Raw genomic sequence first — 15,717 nt, 5'->3', positions numbered from 1 at the left:
TGCTTAATTCTTAATGAACAGTTTAGTATTAAGAAAATAATGTTAATTATAACTATTTCGTGATATGAAATAGAAAACAACAGTTAGTAAGAAATAGATGATTGGGTCTGGGGCTCTGCTTTGCAGCTTAGATCATTCCAGTGATGTTCCAGGGAGAAAACATGACCCACAGTTTATTTAATCTGTATGACTAAAGGCATAGAGTTTATTGAGATACCTTAGGGACGAATGTGACCTTAGAGGCTGCCCAACTTGTACCCTCCTGCCCCAGTCAAAAGCAGCTGAAGCAGTCCACCTTCTATGTTCTAGCCTTAACACTACCGCCATTAGGTGGACGTTTTGAGAATTACACTGGCTTAATGGTTGCCTTCCTCACCAGATAGGAGTTCTGTGAAGGCATGGCCATTGTCTGAGGGATACTTGCGGTGAACACTGGATCCACCAGAGTACCATAAAGGTGAAAAGAAAAAGAAGCAACAATATATGTCATCTACAATTTTTCTCATATTATTTTATAAATGTGCCTATTAAAATCTCATTAAAATGTTTCAAAGTTGGTTAGACACATTCATTAATGGCTACAATTATTAATCCTGTTATGCTATGAATGGCCTAAATGGGTTGGTTAAGATGATTTTTTGACGTTCATACTGGAGGTTGGAGTAAAGCTTGTCAAATCTATCCTTGACTCTCCTATCACCAAACTACTCTATCTCTTTTCAAGAGACGTATTTGGGAATGAAGGCCAATACTGTAAAGTCAGATATCTCAGAGCACCTCGTATTTTCTGTTCATTCTACAGAGAGCAGCCCAAAATACAAGCTGGCTGTTGTGAGGGATGTGTTCATGTTTTTCTAGTAGCATACTCATAAATACATGATTACATTTTGTAGAGAAGAGAGGCTTACCATGGGGCCTGGTGGGCCATGGGGGCCTGGTGGGCCTGGTGGGCCTATGATCTGTACGTCCAAAAAATAAACATGGATTTGGTTACTTCATTTAGATAAGGCAGTTTGGCTTGGATCTTGTGCTAGGGTTCTGCTAAGGCCATTAATAGCTGCAGAGGAAGAAGGATACTAGAAAAAGTGAGGCATTTGATTCTTTACGTTTAGAAATGCCTTCTTGAGAACAGCAACAATAGCAAGAAAAAACTTTAAAAAAAATACAGCTGTTTTACAAAAGCCAGAATAAATCTAAAGTACATTAAAAGAAAGGACAGCAATCATCAAGAGATGCTATAATATCACAATCACTATTAAACTCTCCAATATTTCACTGAGCAGCAACAGGGCTCTGGAGGGGGGAAAAAAGTGTGCTCTGTAATCACAAAGCTCTACCCAAAAGTGTTATGGGAAAACCATTGATTTTTTCTCCTTAGGATTAGACAGTCTCCTAAAAAACTGCTTTTAACTCAGACTTCTGAGACTCATTGTCTCTCATCGTAAAAGGCCGACAGACATTTTTTCTATAGTTTGACAAACTAAAAGGTTCACAGTCTTTCTACTGTTGATAAGCCATCTGGCACAGATTGAACTTGGTAAATAATAGGCCTGTTTTAGAGTTCTTTAGTAACCGCGGAAGTTCAGGCACCATCAACTTACGGAAGGACCCTGAGGACCTGGTAATCCAGAGTCTCCTTTTTCTCCTTTCATTCCATTGGCACCCTACAAATAACCGGTAAGAGTTGAGTTGGTAAAGTTGTTTCCAAAGTATAAGAAAACAACTGAATTTTCTCCCTAAACCCATCATCCTTTTGAAATTTTTATAGTCTTATGCACATAATATATATAAGAAAGATTTATCCCCTTGCATTTTAGTCTCAAAGAGCAAGCTTCTCCAAATCTCTAGGACTGTGGGTGATATGTGAAATACAATTTAAAGTAAATAAAAACTAGGTTAGGTGTGATTGGTTAAACTTATACATTGTTATATATATCAGATTATAAATGTTATATTTTTTGTGGTGGTGCTCGCTTTAAATAGCAAAGGTCAGTCTTTTATTGACATTTATATACTTCCTTGTTTTAAAACAGGCCTAAGGCAGTGAAGTCTTCTACATTTTTTGTTTTAATCTCACAATTGAATTACTGAGGATGAAAATGAAGTTTCAGGGTTCTTAGCTGAAAATAGGGTTAACAATACCTATCTCTCCATTTCTTTTACATTTTTTAAAAATTTCCCTTCCAAATCCTCAGTAAAAATTGTGGGGTAAAGTCATAAAAACACCATTCCAGTCACACCAAGAGAACACTTTTTAAACAGTAACTTGTTTTAAAATTGCCTTATATTTTTTAGTTTGTTAATTTTTAAATTATGGTTTATTTAAAAATGATCGGTTGTCACCATCTGATGCATACTAAATTAAAGTGATCAACTCTATCTTTCTATCTTCTGATGAAAATAATTCAGGAAAACATGAAGGTTTATTTTATAATTCACTTGGTTAGATGCTTTAAAACTTGTTTTAGTGCCACAGTTGGAGTAATTAACCAACAATACCTCAAATATTTAAGAATAAAATAGTACATGAACCAGTAGATGAGAATGCAGGTAATCATAAAACTCTTTTTTATTTTTAAGTTTATTTATTTTGAGACAGACAGACACAGTGCGAGTGGGGGAGGCGCAGAGAGAGGGAGAGAGAGAATCCCAAGCTGGCTTTGCGCTGGCAGCACAGAGTCTGATGTGGGGCTCGAACCCCCAAAACCATGAGATCATGACCTGAGCAAGATCATGAAACCAGGAGTCAGACATTTAACCAACTGAGCCACCCAGGTGCTCCTCTTTTCTGATTTAATTTATCTTAACATGAACACATCCTAAAAAGTACAAACATACCGGTAATCCAGGAAGTCCGATTCCTCCTTTTTCACCTGGCATACCTGGGTCCCCCATGTCTCCCTTTGAGCCTTTAAGTCCCTACAAATGATACGGTTTACATGTAACAATCACACTGAAACTTGATAGTAACATCCTAAGGAAAACAGAATTCCAGATCAATTTTGTCAGTGGGTGATCCTATGCAGAGATGATTCTGATTTTCATTGCTAGACTTATTTCTTATAGCAATCTTCTACATTGAATCAGTACTATTTCCTCATGTAACAGAAGGGATTAAACCCTATTACTTAGGCCATTTAAGTATGAAAACTATGAATTTAGGTGTTAACATAATTTCTCTTGATTCTGTATTTTTACCTGGTAGTTAATTCAGTATCACTGGTCCTGAAAACAATTTAAGGGACTGAATTCTCAGCAGTACAATACACATTTTGAACCAGGACTAGCGTTATAAGAACCAAGGCTCAAATAAATTTCTTCCATTTCCATCCATCACACTCTCCTACCCCTCTTAAAAGTAGGTGGAAGTTCCAATCACCATCAGTTTTCAATGGTTCAATATACACAAACATAAATAATGTAGGCACCAATTATTAGGTGCCTGGTCTTTAGGCATCAGAGTTCAGTCAAGTTTACAAATATTTCAACTTTTCCACAGTGTTCTTATTTTATTCTCATGACATCTCAATGAGGTGATCCATGGTGCTTTAAAAAATTTTTTTGAGAGAGAGCACAAGCAGGGGAGAGGGGCAAGGGGGGCAGGAGTGAGTGAGAGAGAGAGAGAGAGACCGAGAGGGGGGGGGGGGAGAGAAATCTTAGGCAGCCTCCACGCTCAGTGCAGAGATCAACTCAGGGCTCGATCCCAAGACTCTGGATTATGATCCGAGTCAAAATCAAGAGTCGGACGCTCAACTGACTGAGCCACCCAGGCTCTCCCACGATGCTATTTTTATTCTTCTTTTATAGTGAGTAAATAGATAGATGTATATTTTGAATGCTAACAAATCTGAGTTTTGTAATAATAACACTGAAGTGGATTTTTATTGTTAAGTATTTTCATCCAAGGAGCTTCACTATCATATGACCAGATGGCCCATTCTTGGGCAGGGATGGTGACAGTTCTGGTAGTAAGGGGCCCCTGGCTGCACAAACCTATTCATCTCTTCCATACCCAAACCTACTTACAAACAGTAGGAACGTGTTTTTTCTTTACTTATACCTATTTAATAGCACTTAGTTCAGAATCACTTGCTAGGTGGGTGAGTGGATAGGTGCTTGAGTGGGTCTAGATTAGTGGGTCTAGATGGATCTAACTGATTAATCAGCCCCTGGTTGGTTTTAGGAATCTAGTGATGGAGAGTAGCAGGGTAGCCTGTCCTTGCTACTGGAGTTAGTAGCAGAAGTAGACCTTGTGAAGCGTATAGAAAAAACCCCAGCTACTATGTATGTAGGGACCATGTAGTATCTTTATGCATGTTAAATTAATTATTTTTAATGACTAGCATTGGGGATACAACCAGATTTTTAAATGCTTATGTGATCTCTGATTAATAATAGCATATCATCAGAAGTGTTTTTCTTTTTTTAACTATCACGTTTATTTTATGTGACATTATATTACTTCAATATACAACTCTAATATTAAAATAACTCTTGAATTTAATTTTCTTACCTAATACTATCTCCTGAGAAGCACAGTTCACTAACTGTATCAAGAAACCTCTTGACAAAAAGAAAAAAAGAAACCTCTTGATTTCTTACGATTTTCTTGATTTTAGTCATTTATTGGGTAAATAACGAAAGCCCAGAAAATATCAAATATCTTGAAGCTAACCATTGTGATTTGACTCTGAATTGAGAGTAGTGTCCATATTCTCCTTAGTCAGATTCTTTCTGGCCAGAGGTAAACAGCTTAGAGGCCAAATCCAGCCCAGGGATTATTTTTGCACAAGTTGAATCTTTGAGAAAAAATTTAAGGGGTGTTCAGATAAAAAAAAAAATCTGTGACAAAAACTTTATGTGATCTTCAAAGTCTAAAACATTTACTATCTGGTCTTTTATGAAAAAGTTTGCGAACCTCTGATTTAAGGGAAACCATTGGAGATACTGACATATTCTGTGGAAGCACAAGTGCCCCACTTGTTTCTGTATTTTCTAGTGATCTTGAAAATTAGGTGTAATCTTTATTTGGGAAAAAAATATTGTCAAAACAACACATATAAGGAATATCTAATTTTGTGGAAACTTTTGTTGACTGATTATAATCTTGACCTGTTAGCATTCACTTACAAAAAATTAGGCTATTCTTACTAAATTGGTAATGATCTTATAAGTCTAATAAAAATTCACAGAAGTGTCACTGGTAGAGTGGTAAGGAGTATTAACACAAAATGTCATATCGCTGGTCTGTTTCTGCAAAGAAAACTAACGTCTAATTTAAAACCAATTGCTTTTTAGAGTTAATATAGTCTCTACAACAGATGGTGAAAAAAGAAAGGGGGGATCATATGTCAACACTCATGTCTTTTTGGCTCCAAATCTATAATAAAAGTAGTGATCAATAATGATGTTTTAAATGACAGTATATATCTTTGAAAATTACCTGCTCTCCATCAACTCCTGGGATTCCTGGAGATCCTGGCTCTCCCTGTTAAGATAAAAAGTGATGGCTTGTCTCCATTCATCATTGGTAAATAAAAGTGATGCTGGTTGGTAATAGTACAATTTGACTTTTCAGCAAAGGCATCATAACCCAAGAACACTTTGTTACATCATACGCATATCAAAACTAAGTGAAATAACATTTTCTTAAAGATTACATATAACAATACTTATATGTAGCTAAGATCCAATGTTTTTATTTTTTTCCCCATGTGAGATTCAGGCTAAAGGAAAAAATGGTGAAAGAAAACTGGTAGAGATAATTTGAAGGTTGACTATACCCTGTAACAATAACTTATAAGCCTCAGTTAATTTTTTTCTCCTTAAAAAATCTGTATTATTTCTCTTTATTTTCCAACTTGAGAAAAAAGCAAAAGCATAAAAGTTAACTTAAAAATCGCATGCAGTGTTTTAACTGGCACCATTTGAACAGTGGATACAGATTCATAATTGTGAATGTGCTATTTCCAGACATAATCAATTAGATAATATCTTAATCCACATAAAATTACTTTTGGGTGAGTTCAATTACCTATACTATGGTAGGAATGAATTAAAGTTTACTATTCATATTATGACATTTTAGAAACCCTGACAACCCAAAATCTATTTTATCTTAATTGAAGATGACCCATTAAAAACAAATTTAAGCAATGTGCTAGATATTTATCCAACCAACAAAGGTCCAGTCATTTTTCACTTGGAAAGGTACTGAACAAACAAATTCTTTGAAAGGTAAGATATTATTTTAGATCAATGAGTCACTTTTGCAGATCTCATTATAAATATGTCTGATTCCCACATGGTGGAAACTTTGTAAAGTCAGCTCTCCTGATTGTGAGTGGCCTGCCTCACAGACAGATTTTCAAGGCAGCTGACTTGACTGTATTTTTTTAGAAAGGCTTCTTTGATAATGTATAAACCACAATAGTGAAATTGTTAGAGATCTTTTCCCTGGTAAAAACTTTAAGAGCTCTTGGCCACAGCATGAAATTTGAGCTTTCCAATTAAAGAAAGCCTGACAAACAAATGCATTAAAAAAAAAAAAAGTGGGGGTGAGGGGAGAAGAAGTCTTTCCTTACTCCTGATTTCTCACCCTTTGTGGTAGGAGCAAAGTTTATTTTGCCACAAACAAGTCTGCTGAGGTTGGATGCACCTGGCTAAGCCTTAGTTTCATTCAGTCTGAATGCTTGTCAGCACTCTGGGTCCAATAATGATTGTTTTGCTAAGCTTTTACCTTCAAAATGTGACCCGCGAGTGTTTAAAAGAAAACAGAACTCATGAGTTATGAATTTATCTTTCACTCATCAAATGTAGTTTGTAAAGAATTACTTGATGTGTAAGAAGTCAAACAATCTTTGTTTGATAAAGAGAAACACTAATTGAATAGGCTCCCATTCAGTCTGAGGCTAAGTCCCCAGTGCAAATGGGTTCTACACTTGACTTCGGCTGCATTGTCTGACTCTTGGTCATAGGCACATCTCACCCCTGTTATCCCAACCTTCTCAAGGAGAGATCAAGGAAAGCATGAAAGATTGTATCAGTCAGCCCAAGATCTCAATTACAAGATCATTGTACAGTGTGTGGGGTGGGGTAGAGTGACAGCATAGTGGGAAGGCCAGCAGGGATGAGAGGTAAGGGAGTATGACTAACTCCCTCCCACAGCTCACTTGTCAAGACACTCATTTGGCCAGCTTCCTCCCGTCTTTCATTTTCAGCTCAAAGTCATCCTTGACTCTTAAGACTGAGAGGAGCCTTCCTGTATGGACATCCATAGCATGCACTCATCAAAGCACTTACTCTATTTATTAGTAATTGTGCCTTTACTTGCCTCGCTCCTGTTCTAAACTGTAAGCTCCTTCTTGAAACCCCTTGCTATATTCAGATATCTCTGTTAGATATTAGTCTTTATTATATAGAGGCTCAAAAATTACTTACTGAATAACTGAATTAAAAAATGAGTAGCAATTAGATTATAAAACAAGGGGAGGTGTATATGTTTTAACACTATTATATACCCTTCATGGCTAGGTGGTTCTTTTTGCCTCTTTAGGACAAGGGATTTATACCCTTAGGGTGGCTATAGGTCTTTGGGCTTTAAAGAAGTGTAAAGTCCTAGGAGCTTTTGAGGTGTGTAAGGAAAGAGGTATGTGTTTAGCACAGAAGCAAGGAATTTAGATCCTGGTTGACTCTCCATAGAAGAAAAGGGAATCTGCAGATTCACCCCTGTGTTGTCTAGTCCAGCTCACCAAGATATTAGAGAGCAGGGATCCAGGCTGACTTGCTTACCAGGAACAAAGACTGTGTAACTGGAGAATTTTTGTGTTCTATCTGTTAGGGCCCAGAATGTGATAGAGAAACAGAAAGTTAAAAACCCAAACCTTACAATAATGTTATACATGATATCTGTTTAAAATTAGGGTCTATGTTCTAAGTATATCTTATATGGGTAAGGACCTCAGCAATATTTTACTTTATATTCCTTTTTGTAATAGAAAAATCATTTTCCATGTGTTAGCTTTCTGTTTTTAAGTATCTTAAAGAGTATACAAGCTGGCGCGTGTGTGTGTGTGTGTGTGTGTGTGTGTGTGTGTGTGTGTACATGACAGACTCAGCAAATAAAGTGCTTTGAAAGGCATCAACAAAAGATGGATTTCAAAATCACTTGAATCTCCTACAAAAATCCAGTGATGAAAGTCATATTTCAACACACATGGCTCAGTTCTAAAAAGTGAGAGACAATGGCTATGTGTTACTTGCTCAAATTTGGTTAAATAACTAAATTTAAGTTTGGAGGGGTAAAGCTGAAACCACCGACAAATCTGAGATATAATCAAGTAATTCTAGGTTTCTGTTGTTCATAGTTGGTATGTTTCATTAGATAAGATGCAAATGGCAGAATGAATAAATACAATGGGATTTGTTATAAAAAGTGGTTGAAAAATGATTCCTCAAATTTTCATCTGTGAATGCACCATGCTAAAGCTTCTCTTATTATTTTTATTACAAAAAATTAAAGGGAAAATCTTTTTTAGTGTTAGAATAAATTTTTCTTCAATCCTCCTGTATATAAATATTTTCCTTTTTTCATATACTACATTTAGTGGCTCTTTACCTTTATAATTTCTATAAAACTTGTTTTTCCCTCATTTAATATTCCGTTTTTCTCAATGTCCTCCCTTTAAATTTAATGCTAATCTTATTTCTCTCCCTTCTTACCTAATCTTCCTTTTTTTCCCCTTTCTGATTTCCTGTCCCTTCAGCCCAGACCTCAGTGTCCATTCTTAGCTGCCTTAAGCAATATTGATGATCTTAGCTTCTCTAGTATTTTCTACAAATGATTTTTCAAAGATACATATATTTAAGGTGGGATTCTCTGTACCATAAGTGGTAAATGGAAACAAGTAAAATAAAGAATGACCTTTGGCCCTTGTAGTCCTTGAGGTCCAGGTGGTCCAGGGGGACCCTAAATCAAGAAAAGACAAAGTTTTAAAAAGCAGCAAATATATGTATTACAATTTATGCTTTAAATAATAAGTACACCATATACTTCCATTATTTCTGTCATAATCAAACATCCCCCAACATTAATTTGCAATGGGGACAAATTTCACCAGTTATGTAAGTATAAAAACTACCTACTTCTGTGCAAAACTATCAATACATTTAGGCAAAATAACACTGAATATGCTTTTGAGTTGATTTCATAACATAATGTAAAATTGCTGTTGTGTTCCACATTCATCTCCTTGGGATGAATTAGCATGCTAATACTACCTGTGTTTCTAGATACCTAGCCTCCCCCCACACACAAAGGATTTGATTTCCCAAACAGTAAAGAACACAGCCACATTATTGTAAGACTAAAAACTTTTAGAAAAATAACAGTAACTTTTTTGGGGGTCTTTTTCACTAAGCAGACAAAGTGGTTTAACTGGGGCAAATGTTGTAAAAGTTATTAATAAGGAGACATAAAACTAAATATCAGACAAAAACAATTGCTACATTAGTACCATTATCATTGGCATGCATCAACACCACAAAGTCACAAACCACAGAAATCATGCATGGGAGTTACCGTGACAGTTAAGGTGGTAATCCTCTGTTGGGAAAATGTATTGACAAAGACAAAGTTACCTATATTGTGTGCCAAAGTACAATAATACATTTTTGAAATGATCAAATTCCTTGAATGTGTTTTGGCAAGACTGATGTCTTATAAGTGATTGAGAAGATACTGAGAACATATTAACCTATCTTTAAATGAATATATACACAATGGAGTACTACGTGGCAATGAGAAAGAATGAAATATGGTCCTTTGTAGCAACATGGATGGAACTGGAGAGTGTTATGCTAAGTGAAATAAACCATACAGAGAAAGACAGATACCATATGGTTTCACTCTTATGTGGATCCTGAGAAACTTAACAGAAACCCATGGGGGAGGGGAAGGAAAACAAACAAACAAAAAAAGAGGTTAGAGTGGAAGAGAGCCAAAGAATAAGAGACTCTTAAAAACTGAGAACAAACTGAGGGTTGCTGGGGGGTGGGAGGGAGGGGAGGGTGGGTGATGGGTATTGAGGAGGGCACCTGTTGGGATGAGCACTGGGTGTTGTATGGAAACCAATTTGACAATAAACTTCATATATTGAAAAAAAAATAAAATTTAAATGAATACAATATAGTTATAAAGATTTTGGGGGTGGAGTCAGACCTCCATTCATTCCCTGATAAAGATTGTTTTTAAAACTATTTTCAGATCTTTCTTTTTAAAAAATCTTTGTGTAAAGAAAAAAGAAAATGTCAAAACTTTAATTCACTTGATTAAAAAAATGTCTGTAGCTAAATGGTGTACAGTAGAGGTGTGTTGGCATAATTGTGACCTGAGAGACTGCTATCCACGAGAGTTCCATTCTAGGGCACTTAAAGTAGAGAAAATGGAAATGTCCAACTGTATATGTAAGTAAGTTTTTTTCTTTTTTAGTCTGTAGCTTATTTGTTGCATTATAATTAGCTTTTTTGGGTGCTATGGCTAAAGACAGGAGTTGACATGGAATTCATCCAGTTTCTTAGTGTGAAGTACTAGAGTACTATAACAAAACGTATTCTGTTAAAGAATGAATCTCCAGAATATCTGACCCTTAATCCATGAACCGTTACTGCACTAATGTTTTCTAGTCTAGGTCCTATGCGAAGAGTTCTGTAGGGCCCATCACCACGTGACTTGGTCATAGAGGGAGCACATTTTCCATCAGGGACTCTGCTCAAAGAAACACGTTATCCAGTTACGTGTAAATTTGTGAATATCGGTTTGACACCATCCCTTTGTTTTCCACTCCTCCATTCCCATTTCTGATTCAGGTTGCCATTGTTGCTGTTGTTTATTATTGTTGTTGTAAAAAATAAACTTAATATTACTGATCTTACTTCAAACACTTGAATCTCTAGTGACATGACCTCATCATTCTGTAGAAAACAATATATTTATGCATGCGTACAAATGGTTTGTATCTATGATAAAATCAGTCGTGGTCATTGCAGCTTCATGGAAAACACAGTAGGAAAGAAACCACCAGTGCTTCTAAGACAAAAGGCAAAGTGGTCACATACTAGGGGCAAGTTAAAAAAAAATATCAAGGCCTATCATATCTGTGTAACATAAGGTACCACTTACTTTCTCTCAAGGGATTCATCTAGAGCAAGAGTCAGATTTATTGCTATGAGAAAGCTACTTCTTTGCCCCTGTAAGTAGGCAAGTCATTTTTAAAAAGGCTATTAGAGAATTATAGAGTAGAAATAATTTCTTTATCATTATTCTCCAATCATATATTTTTAACTACAAAAAATCCTAAAAGAATCCTAAAATTTTAGAAAGGGAAGAGAGTTTACAATTTGAGCTCTCTGAGGTTTTCCAAATGTACCGTATTTGAATTCATTTTCCACCTGGACACAAAACTAGTTTGCTTTTTTTTTTTTAAATGTAAGGCTAACAATGTGTTTTGTAATGAGTCGCATAATAAAGGCATATTATTAATGGTAACTGAACTATCTAACAGATGGAGTTTACGTGATCTTGTTAACTAACTATATTTTGTGAGACCTAACAGTTACATAAGGCAGGTTACATCCAGGTAACAAGAAAAAAACAAATGACAAACTAAGCTAAGTTCTCAACAACATTTTTACCACCATCCTGTAGCACCTGTGTGCGGGCACACAGAGACATCCTAAAGATATTGGCTCACTCTGAATTTCTTGTATCTGGTTCCTCCACTCTACACCTATGGGAACTCAGCAGGGTTCTCTCTTGAACTCCATGAATGATTGGAAAACCAGAATTTTTGGTAGTGATGAAGAAAGACACGTTTTCTGGTGAGGCACGATGTGAAATGGGAGGCATGAGCTGAAGCAACTGTAAATTGTTGAAAGTCTCGCAAGCTGTTTTGTGATTTATTCCCTCAGATGCTTATGTGAATCTCTTTAGAATTAAAGGTTATTTTCCTTCATTTCTCATAATGATGCAAGCTGAAAAGCACCCACGATTTACTAGAGAATAGGTTTAATTTAGATGGTGTTAAACATTTTTAAAAACTTGAATCCGGAAATGGAGAGGATTTACTGCTAATTGTGGAAACTTAAAAATCAAAGTAAATGGAGTATGGCAAATGTTTCTGTAAATAACAATTTTCAATAGAAGCAATGGCAAAATTGTATATTTTTAATGTGGCATTTTTATAATGGTATTATGTATTTATTTACTTAATCTAGATTTTTTTGCATATTTTTTAGAGGAGGAGATAATAAAATGAAATGGACAAAATGGTGAATATCCATCAGTAGTTACAGAATTAGAAGAAAAAACGTCTACTACCTCCTTCTCAGTCTAATGGCTGCTTACTTAATTGATTTTGTTAGGGGCCCTTGTTCCACTAGAGAACTAGATTAGGAAAACAAATAGTTTCAAAAAAATAACTAAAAACTATTTACAAGCATAACATGTAATTGCCCTAACCCTATAAAAACAATAAATCTTTATTTAGGTTGAGGGATAAACGCGAACTAGTTGACTATAATGGATATTGACTGGTTTACTGTCATAAAGAACTTGAGGCAGAAAAATAAACTGAGCACATATATCCTTTCATATCAAGATGTGGGTGTCAATGTTTTAAAAAGTACCGTGCATTTAGGCATATTTACAAAGGATGTTCAGGAGCTCCTAAAAAATGACCTTAACCATAATACTAGAATTCATGGACTCTTAGAAAGAATCTATTCTGAAACATCTTTACTTTACAAATAAGATCAATGAAGTATAGATACACTCACTGCTTTCCCAAAAATGACTCAGCTAGTTAATAGCAGAGAGGAAATCAAAACAGATTTTTGGTTTTAGACCGAGAGTAGCTTGCTTCAGGCCTGACTCTGTTCATGCAATGGATACTTTAAAAGACTCACAGTTTTCCCAGAAATGGTCATAGCCTATAATATTGGAGGATTTCTTGGAAGCTAAGAGAATGTATACCTTCTAAAGGTGGTAGTAAGAATTATGGTGTCACCGAAAGCAGTTTAGGAGAAATTTAATCACTAATAAATTAAGTTAAAAACTATGTCCCTATATTTTATAAGTAAAAGCTTTGAAAACATAGTAGGTACACCAAAACTTCTTATTCTCTTTTTCTCTCTTTCCACATGCAGTTATCAATTTGTGGGGGAAAAGGAACAATTTAGAAATCTGGTTCTAGAAGTTGACAATAGCCAAAGGCTACTGCTTATATCTAATCCAGGTGTACTGAGGAACACTATTCAACCTATTGACTGAACCTACTGACCAAGCAACATTTCTTCAAGCAATGAGCATGCTTCTCTTTGCATTTTACCAGAAGAAAAAGAATGAAAAGAAAAAGAGGCTGAGCTGAAAACAATGTACAAAAACTACTTAATAAATGCTTTACTAGTTAAAAATGGTAGTTGTAGCAAAGCACCCATAAAAATGTAGATCTACTAAATTAGACACTGTTAGTGAAATCATAAAGATGGGGGAAATCAGTCAATCAAGTACAAAATAGCAAATATTTAAAACAATTAATTTGGTATTCAAGCAAAGAAATGGATTGTACATATAGGCTAAGTGTACTCACTTATCTATCAGTAACCATTTATTCAATATTTATATGCCTAGACCTGTGCCAGGTACAGCAGGGGATATAAAATAAGCATGAGATATACTTTTGTCACCAAGAAACTTACAATCTGGTAAGAGGCAAGACTAAAATAAATTATGTGATTTGAGAACAATTAAAGGTTAAGCTAATGGGGCCTGACTGCTGATGTTTGAAAGGATTGAAAGAAAGAATCATCTGGGTGGCAGCAGTATATTGTTGGATCAGATTTAGACAGATGAAAGAAAGGGAAGAAGAATGGGATGAACCAGGCAAAAAGAGGGCGATTTTTGTGGGTATGATAAATATGGCCACTCTTGGGAAATCTGTTTTGTGGAGAAATAGGAAATTCTCTATTATAGGTAGAATTATAGAGCTTTGAAAGTCAAATGAAGTTTGGGCTTGATAGAGTAGGCAAGGTGGTCATTTAGGTTTCTGAGCAGATCAGAGCCTTCAAAATAATAATAGTTTAGGAAAATTAGCTTAGAGTGATATGCAGGATAGGTTAGAAAGGACTGGGAGGCACTAGGACCAGCAGAATGGTGAAGGGGCTGTTGCAGTGTTAGCCCTGAAACAAATAGGATGTGGACCGAGTTCAGAATGGAGAGAATAAGGCAACCTCAGGAGACACTTTGAAAAAGGAAATAACAGCATCTGTTTAGATGTAATGGACGAAGGACTATGAATAGTGTAAAATGATTCTAAAGATTCTATCTCAAGAAAGTTAAACAATTATAGTATCACTAACAGCAATTGATTAGTTAAAAAAGGGAATCATTTGATGGAAGGGAAAAGTCATCAGTATAATTGTATGTGTTGGTGGGAGATGATAAAGCAATGGTGCATCCCTGGTGGAAATATTCTTAGACACCTGGAGGTACATGCAAATCAGACCTGGAGGGTGAAAGATTGGGAAGACACAACACAGAAGAACACAGAGCAAGTGAATGAACCAAGAAAAGATCAGAGACTTGAGGATACCAAAAATTAGGGTATGACAGAGAAACTGAAAATACTAAGAGGAAACCTGGAAGAAATTAGAGTAGAGGATTTGAAAAACCAGAAAGAAAATTTCAAAAGGAAGGCAGTTTAGTATAAATGTCACAGAAAATCAAGGGTGATGAGTACAGTGAGATTGACCTAGAGGTCATTGTTGGCCTTTTTAAGAGAAGTTTCAACAGAATGTTGATATAGGCTAGAATGCAGGAGTCTAAGCATGAAAGGACGAACAGGAAGCAAAGGTAATGGCGATAAGCCATATAGTCTATGGCTTCTTACTCTATAGGTAGTTCTCTATGGTAATAACACATTATATTATGAATGGTACAGCAATAAGAGATACCTATGGAAGTTTTACTATGTGCCAGGCACTTCCAAGTGTATAATATGTATTTAGCCATTTACTTCTCACAACAACCCTTGAGGGAGGTATTACTACTATCCTTTTTTTTTTATAGACAAGGAAACTTAAGCACAGAGAAGTGAAATAACTTGTCCAAGGTCATGAACTTAGTAAGCAAGAGATTTTCAGCCAGGGAGTTCTGACTCCAGGGCCACATGACTCTTAATTGCTTTGCTATACTTGCTTTCCAAGCAAGGGAGACAAAGATTGGCAAAATGAACAGAAGGTTTAAACCAGATAACACTAAAGCATATCTGAAGGCAGAAGCGAAAGAAAAGGAAAGATAAAAAAATGCTGAGAAATAAAGAGGATACACTGGGACAGGGAGAAGGAGATGGGCTCAGGAGATCAGGAAAAAGGTGTGCTTTGAGCAGTGGAGCCCTCTGGGATGCCAGGGTGGGGGTGGAAGCTGATATTACACACATTACATGGGTGATCATCAGTGTCACTGTGCCAGGGCAGGGAGCAGTCACTTGCCTGCAAGGCTTCGTGGAGGTTGCCATTGTAGTCTATGATCTCAGTGGCTCCTTGATCTCCCTTTTGACCAGGTGGACCCTATGAAGAAAACCAACCAAGGGAAAATCAAGGAAGTTAGGCTAGGTTGTACAAAGGACTGTGGCAAAAACAGGGGCGCCTGGGTGGCGCAGT

At 36.1% G+C, this 15,717-nt stretch overlaps 1 protein-coding gene across 18 annotated transcripts in view; it reads right to left on the bottom strand.

Moving 5' to 3' along the window:
• Positions 1-15,717, bottom strand: part of COL25A1 (collagen type XXV alpha 1 chain) — a 470,156-nt gene that overhangs the window by 31,548 nt on the left and 422,891 nt on the right. For 16 of the 18 annotated variants that reach the window (XM_040476447.1, XM_040476442.1, XM_040476438.1 and 13 more), the window contains 7 exons: positions 15,547-15,624; positions 9,581-9,604; positions 8,924-8,968; positions 5,444-5,488; positions 2,839-2,919; positions 1,602-1,664; positions 909-959 (listed from right to left, as the gene is read on the bottom strand). In XM_040476447.1, coding sequence (XP_040332381.1) covers positions 909-959; positions 1,602-1,664; positions 2,839-2,919; positions 5,444-5,488; positions 8,924-8,968; positions 9,581-9,604; positions 15,547-15,624 — 387 coding nt within the window. The remainder of the gene's footprint in view (positions 1-908; positions 960-1,601; positions 1,665-2,838; positions 2,920-5,443; positions 5,489-8,923; positions 8,969-9,580; positions 9,605-15,546; positions 15,625-15,717) is intronic. The other 2 variants (XM_040476457.1, XM_040476443.1) reach the window with 1 other exon arrangement.

This window comes from Herpailurus yagouaroundi, unplaced genomic scaffold, assembly GCF_014898765.1.
Source record: "Herpailurus yagouaroundi ecotype Mexico unplaced genomic scaffold, PumYag 28, whole genome shotgun sequence".
NCBI classification, from domain to species: domain Eukaryota; kingdom Metazoa; phylum Chordata; class Mammalia; order Carnivora; family Felidae; genus Herpailurus; species Herpailurus yagouaroundi.
Note: the sequence above shows the minus strand (reverse complement) of the source record. Positions and strands in the feature narration are given on the sequence as shown.